The sequence below is a fragment of the Elephantulus edwardii genome, unplaced genomic scaffold, assembly GCF_000299155.1.
Source record: "Elephantulus edwardii isolate Elephantulus edwardi_28Jun2011 unplaced genomic scaffold, EleEdw1.0 scaffold00056, whole genome shotgun sequence".
NCBI lineage: Eukaryota > Metazoa > Chordata > Mammalia > Macroscelidea > Macroscelididae > Elephantulus > Elephantulus edwardii.
The window spans coordinates 7,198,664-7,206,144 of NW_006399806.1; the positions used below are offsets into that span (position 1 = coordinate 7,198,664).

General features: G+C 37.3%; 1 protein-coding gene across 1 annotated transcript in view; it reads left to right on the forward strand.

The window, feature by feature from the left end:
• MMP10 (matrix metallopeptidase 10 (stromelysin 2)) overlaps positions 1-7,481 on the forward strand; it is a 39,708-nt gene that overhangs the window by 25,600 nt on the left and 6,627 nt on the right. The window contains exon 10 of the mRNA XM_006887353.1: positions 3,549-3,641. Coding sequence (XP_006887415.1) covers positions 3,549-3,641 — 93 coding nt within the window. The remainder of the gene's footprint in view (positions 1-3,548; positions 3,642-7,481) is intronic.

Here is a 7,481-nt window from a genome sequence, read left to right on the forward strand (position 1 = left end):
TTTTTTTTTTCTTTTCATTTCCTTTGCTAGTTTTATTAGTGGTTTGTTGATTTTATTGACTTTTTCAAAGAACCAACTCCTAGTTTATTGATGATTTAAATTTCTTCTGTTTTCTATTTCATTCCTTTCTTCCTTAATTTTTATAATTTCCATTTTTTCAGAGGGTGTGGGGTTTTCTTCCTGTTCTTTTTCAATTTGTTGGAGATGCTGGGTTAAAGAGTCAATTATTCTTTTTACTTGCCTTTTAATGTGTTTGTTTACTGCTGTAAATTGACCTCTAGTTACTGCTTTGGCTGTTTCCCAGAGGTTTTGGTAAGTGGTGTTTTCATCGTCGTTTGTTTCAAGGAACTTTTCTTCTAGTACCCACTCATGTTCAAGCAAGGTGTTGTTCAGCTTCCAAATTTATTGTTTTTTCTCCTTCATCCTCTTGTCATTAATTCCTCATTTTGTAGCATTTTTCTCTGAGAAGATGCTCTGTATTATTTCTATTTTTTTTCTAAGTTATTAATGCTTGCCTTGTGACCTAAAATGTGACCTATTCTGGAGAATGTTACATGCACATTGGAGAAAAAGTTATAATAATCTTTCTTTGGGTGCATTAGCATGTATTTATCTATGAGACTGAGTTGGTTTATTGGGTAGTTTAATTCTTTGGCATCTTTGTTAAGTTTCTTTCTGGTAGGTCTCTCTTTTTTGAGAGTGGTGTCTTGAAGTCTCCTACTGCTATGGTACTGTTCTGTTTCTTTTTTTAGGTTCTATTAATGCTTGCTTTGTATATTTTACAACTCTATCATTTGGTGCAAATCTGTTAATTATGATTATATCCACTTGTTCTATTCACCCTTAAAGCATTACATTGTGACCTTCCTTGTCTTTTTTTGATGGTTTTTGCATTGAAATATATTTTATCAGAGACTAATATCTTTACTCTTGCCTTTTTTTGGTTGCTATTTGCTTGATATATTTTTTCTATGATTTTAAAAAAATCTTTATCTTCACTTTTCATGTGTGTCTCTTGTAGACAGCATATTGATGGGTTTTGGGATTTTATCCAATCTGCTACTCTTTTTCTCTTCAGTGGTGCATTTAAGCCATTCACAGTGTAATTACTGAGAGACAAGGTTTTATTGCTATCATTTTGTTGAGTTCTTTTTGGTGTTGATGCTGGTGACTGTCGTACATCCACAGTAACTTTCTTGCTTTCTGGGGTAACTCTGTAAGAAGGATGTCTCTCAGTGTTTCTTATAACACTGGTCTTGGTTTTACAAACTTCCCTAGATTTTGCTTTCCTGAGAATATCCTGATCTCTTCTTCATATTTAATGAATAGTTTTACTGGGTAGAGCATTCTTGGTAGACAGTTGTATTCTTTGAGAGTTCAACATATGTCATTCCACTATATTCTTGCTCACATGGTTTGTGCTTAGAAATTGGCACTTAATCTTATTTGTTCTCCCTTATAGGTTACTCTTTGTTTCTCCCTAGCTGCTTTCAGTATTATCTTCTTTTCTTTGGTTCTGGCAAATTTGATTATGGTATGCCTTTTTGTTTTCCTTTTGTGATCTATTCTATAATGTCTGGAAAGTTTTCTTCTAGTAATTTTTCCACAACTTTCTTCGGTGCCTTCACTTGCTTCTTGCTGTTCTGGGATTCTGATTATGTGCATCTTATTCCTCTTGATGGTGTCCCACACTATTCTTAGGCTTTCTTCTTTTTCCTTCCTTTTTGATTCTGCTTTTTGTCCTAGCATATCAGTGGTGACAATTCTATTTTTACTTTGTTGGTTCTGTGTTTCATCTCTTCAACTCTATTCATATGTCCCTCCAACATGTTGACAGAATCTAAAACTTTAGCCCTCTTATTCTGGATTGTGGTGTCTTGTTTTTCAGAGTCTCTAATGCATAATTTGTTTTATCTTCATTGTCTTGGATTATATTTTTAATTCCTTCTTGGTTTGTGCTTACAAAGCCCTATAATTTTTCACATTTGTCTTTTAACCATTGAAAATATTCAAACATTGTTCTTTTGAATTCTGCATCAGAAAGTTCCATCAGACTTTCTGGCTTCAGGAAACCCATTGATACTGTGTCACTTTTTTGGGTGACACCTTGTTTTGGGTTTGTGTAGGGTGTAAGGTAGTCTGCTTCTTCCATAGTATTGTTGTGGAAGAATTTTTCATTTCTGAGGCCTTAGTAGGCTTTTGGTCTGAAAACCTTGGCTCAGGAAGTCACTACCCCAGAAGAGGGCAGGGCAGCTACCCTACCTCAGTTTCTCTCTGTACTTTTGGGTCAAGGGAGACTTGCTTCAATTGAGGAAAAATATGGCCTGTGAAGTAGTAGAATTCTTTATCAGGTAACCCCTGGAGCTAGGCTAGATAGGTCTAAGGAGTCCAGGGCTAAAGGCAGTTTAAGCTCCTGGAGGGGATAGGAAATTACTTCACCTGTGATATTGCTGTCCCCAGAGCACTTCAGAAAGGCAACAGAAAGTAGTCTTCCAAATGGCAGGGAATCCAGGTGGTAGGGCCAGGTCCTCCAGGCAGTAGGGTTGGGCTTCCAGTGGGAGACAGAAGCATCTCAGCAGTGGGGCTGCAAAGTGGCAGGGCTGCAGGGCCAAGTCCTCCAGGCAGTTGGGCTGGGGCATTGAAGAAACCAGAGTGCCTGTCCAGGCAGTGGGGCCAGGTCCTCCAGGTGGCAGGTTCAGATCCAAGTGGTAGGACCAGGGCCATTAGGTGGAGGAGCTGATGCCTCCAAGCAAAGTAGCTGAGGTCTCCAGGAAGAGGGGTCAGGGGCCTCCAGGCAACAGCGTCTTGGTCTAATGCTCCAGTCAGGAGCCAGTCCAGTCCACACTAAGAACAACTTTTTTAAAGACAGATACTTAGTTAATGAGCTAGAACCTATCCATGGCTGCTGACAATGAGGCTGCTTATGACACGGTGGCTGTTCCAAATATGATTCTCGATTAAAAAACCAAACAAACTTTTGTTGCTTTTTCTGGGGGAAAACAAAATCAATAGGGATACCAAAGCTTAAGAAACATAATCCTCACAAAATCTATAATCTTATAAGTTAACCAAAATGTATACAAAACAAGAAATTAACATCTGATGTATTTTTTTCATTGGCCTAATTTTCTTGGGTTCAGTTGCCTCTAAAGTTACGATTTAGCAGAAAGAAGGAAAATAAGTGATGGTTTCAAAAAATTATGCAACTTCGTCTCTTTGGAGAGAGTAAAACTTAGAATTTCATAGCAATGACTTTGAAGTCAGGTGAAGAGGAAATGAAGCATCCCTTCAACTTTCATTAGTGACATTATCTTTGGGAAGAATCTTCAAACTACGATAATTTTCTGGGATTTTCTTTTTTTTCATTAGTACCATTTTAGATTTATTTGTAAGAATAAATGAGCTACAGCATGTATAACACTCACTGTAACACAGAGTGACTACCAATAAATGCTATTCATTATTAACTTGCTCTTATTCTAAGTTATGCATGTTGTAAAAATGGTTTGCTATAAGAATGTCTCATTATTATCTCCTCTATATTTCAGGATTGTTTTATTTCTTCAGTGGACCATCACAGATTGAGTTTGACCCCAATGCCAAGATGGTGACAAAACGTGTGAGGGGTAACAGCTGGTTAGGTTGTGAAGCATGATGTGGAGAAGATAAGACTCAGACACTTTAGGTGAATACATTTTTATTCCTCTACTCATTCATTGGTGGACAATGTTTGTGGAGTTCCCAGATTAAGACAAGTTTGGAAAAAGGAGAGGCATCCACTTCCTAAACAACATGCCTCCGGAAACTCTATGAACTTTGAGAAATTACAATAGAAAGACTTCAGGTATTATGTTCATAGGGTTGCCATGAGTCATGCTTGACTTGACAACAATCAACAAAAACAATATCAATAATTTATTATATCTGAATGTGCCATAAACAAAGAAGACAGGACTTGATCCAAGGATTTTGATGGATATCATCCTGTCATGAAATACTTCTCTGAGCGGCTTCAGCTGAATTAAAAAAGAGTAGGATATACTCATGAACAACTGATGGTATCGTCATTGGTGTATTATTTGTTATTTAATAAATATCTATTACTTGTTACTTCTACTATTTTACTTCTTCTCTAGAATTATTTTTTCACTTGTTCATTGGCATAATTGTGATGTATCTTCTGGCAGACATAAGTGGATGCTGTAGAACCCCACACTCCAGGGTTGGGACAAATGGCTCAGACTTGCCCTTGCCCTTCTCCCCCATCTTCCCATAATAGGATTTGATCTTTGTCTCCAAGAGATTGTCTTTATACACATCTAATGAAGGCAGAGCAAAGTCTACAGTTGACCTATATTTCTGGCTTTGGACAAAATTAGGAAGTAGAATTCTACAATGTTGGATATTATAAAACCAGCAAATTATCTAGTCTACTTGTTCGAAGGAGGCTCGATGGCACATAACAACATGTCTTCATTTTACAGATAGTAAAACAAACAAACAAACACAACTCATTTAAAATCCAGTTGCTTCATTTTCGATCTATAATAATTTTTTTTCAAAACTTATCCCTGTCCTAGCAACCAAATTTTTGAGATCTCCTTCTCTTATGTGGAAATGTCCTCCTTAGAATTTTGCAATCTCGGGGCAATAAGAAAGAGCTCTTACTGTAGAAATTTCTGGTCAATAAGAAAGAGTTCATGAAAACATGCTAAATTTATGAAAGAACTGTCCCCAATAGGTTCTAGAGCTCACACATCAGAGAGATAGACTATAGAAGAACTACTCTTTCTTTCATTAATTTGTTTAACATAAGATAAAAGATAAGCATACACTACCTAAATTCACTAAGATTTGTTTGGTGGGAGAAATAAACAAAAGAAGAATACATGTTTATAGGTAGTAAGAAATCATATGCATGCCATTCAATAAATGACAGAGTGTATCGAAGATAATTGTGTATGAGCCAATGAATAAAGATTAGGAAGGTAACAATGAAAAAAAAAGTGTTTAAGTGACATTAGTCAGGGGCTTAAGGAAGAAGAGAACAGAATATTTTATGGAGAAAACAACAGCAATCATGGTAGAGGCCCAAAGGTTAAAAGCATGTAGGAATGTTCCAGACAGTCATTTTGACTGGAACTTAATAAACTGGGTACCTTACTAGTGTGATTTTGAAATAAGCTAATGTTACACAGATTGTTGTTGCCACTGTTATTGTTAAGTGTTTTCAAGTCAAGTGCTACTTATAGTAACCTTAAGAACAAAAGATATGAATCTTGTTCTATCCTGTGCCATCCTCACACTTCTTGACACACAAGAAGAGCCCATTGCAGCTGTCACCGTCTCAATCCACCTAGTTGAGGGTCTTCATCTCCTTTGCCGACCATCTAGCCTTCCCAACATCATATCCTTCTCCAAGGAATAGTCCCTTCTAGCAACATGTCCAAAGTATGTGGGGCAATGACTCATTATTCTTATCTCCAAAGAACAGTCTTGCTGCACCTTCTCCAAGACATATCTGTTTGTTGTTCCATGGTATACTCAGTTCTCTCTCCAAACACCAAAGATGTCAATTCTTTTTCTGTCACATGTATTCATTGTCCAGCTCTCAGATGCATAGTAATTAATTTGAAAGACTGGCTTGAACTAGAGGCACCTTAGTTCTCAAACTAACATTACTCCTTATTTCCTGAATATTGATACCAAAAGTGTTAATTAAGGATCTGAGCAAGATAAAGCTGTGGACAGTTTCAATCTCCTTTCCACCCATCATGATGCTGCCTATTGGTCCAGTGGTAAGATTATTTGTTTTATTGACATTGAAGCGCAATCTATACAGAAGGCTACATTTTTTATCATCTATAACAAGTGATTCAAGTCCTCCTTACTGTGAGTAAGCAAGGTTGTGTCATCTGCATGATGTAGGTTATTGATGTGTCCCCCTCAAATCCTGATGCCACATTCCTCTTCATAGAGTTCCAAGATAATTTTCTCAGTATCCAGATTAAATAGATGTGGAGAGAGGATACAACCCTGACACATTCCTTTCTCAATCTTAAACTTTGCAATGTTCCCCAGTTCTGTTCCCAAAACAGCTTTCTTCTCCAAGTATAGATTCCTTATACTTTGGAATCCCATTCTTCCCAATGTCAGCCACAAATTGTTATAATCCACACAGTTAAAGGCCTCTGTATTCAATAAAGCACAAATCTTCTGGTGTTCCTTACTTTCAGCCAGGATCCATCACATCATCAATGATATCCCTACTGCCAAGGCCTCTTCTAAATCCTGCTTGAATTTCTTCCTTATCTATGGACTGTTCTAGCCGTTTATTAGTGATCTTCAGTAGTATTTTGTTTGCATGCGGTATTAATGATATTGTTTAATAGTTTCCACATTCAGTTGGATCACCGTTCTTAGGAATTGGAACAAATATGCACCTCTTCCAATCCATTGGCCAGAGTTATGCTCCATATTTCCAGCATACACTGGTGAGCACATACAAGCATCTGTTAACTGAGATAAGATAATTAGTATTTCAATGATTATTGGGGCCTTGTTTTGGAAAACATGGGCTTGGTGATAGAAATGAGGCTGGAAATAGAATGATTGAATTATGTATTTACAATGATTTATTCACGCAAATATCATTTTTAAAAATTTTTTTTTATTTTATTATTTTGTGTGTGTGTGCCGTCAAATCAGATCTGACTGGTACAGGAGGAGATTGTCCCTCTTTCTCCAGTAGAGCATCTGGTGGATTCGAACCTTGTACTTCTGGGATTACAGTACAGTTTCTTGCCACTAGGCCATCAGAGCTCCCTGCAAATACCATTTTTAAAAGACACAAACAATGACTTTACACATGGATCTCACCTGTTGGATTGGATAGGAATCAGGTTGATAACATTTGTGGAATACGTTGTTGGAAAAGCTCAATATTGTCAGTCAAAACTAGACCACAGGCAGACTTTGGATCAGATTATCAATTACTCATATGCAAGATTAAATTTATTTATAGAGGTAAGCAGAATCTAATCATTCAGGGACTACTGTTGTTGTTGTTGTTGTTGTTATGTGGCATTGAGTTACATGTGCCTCATGGCAACACTATGTACAATAGTACTGACCTCTGCTCTATCTTGAGCCAACCTCATTGTCTTAAACACCTACCCACATTACCACAGTCACTGAATCAATCCATGTCTCCCAGGGTCTTCCTTCTCTTTAGCTCCCTCCACCTTATCAAGCATGACGTCCCTCTCCAAGGACTAATCCCTTCTTGTAACATGCCCAAAGTATGTCAGACAGAGCTTCAAAATCCTTGCCTTCAAGGAGCAGTCTGGTTTCACTCTCTCCAGGATAAACCTGTTTGTTTTACTAGCATTCCATGGTATAGTCAATAGTCTTCTACAGTAACAACTCAAAGGCATCAATTCTTCTTCTATCATCCTTAGACATTGTCCAGCTTTCTGATG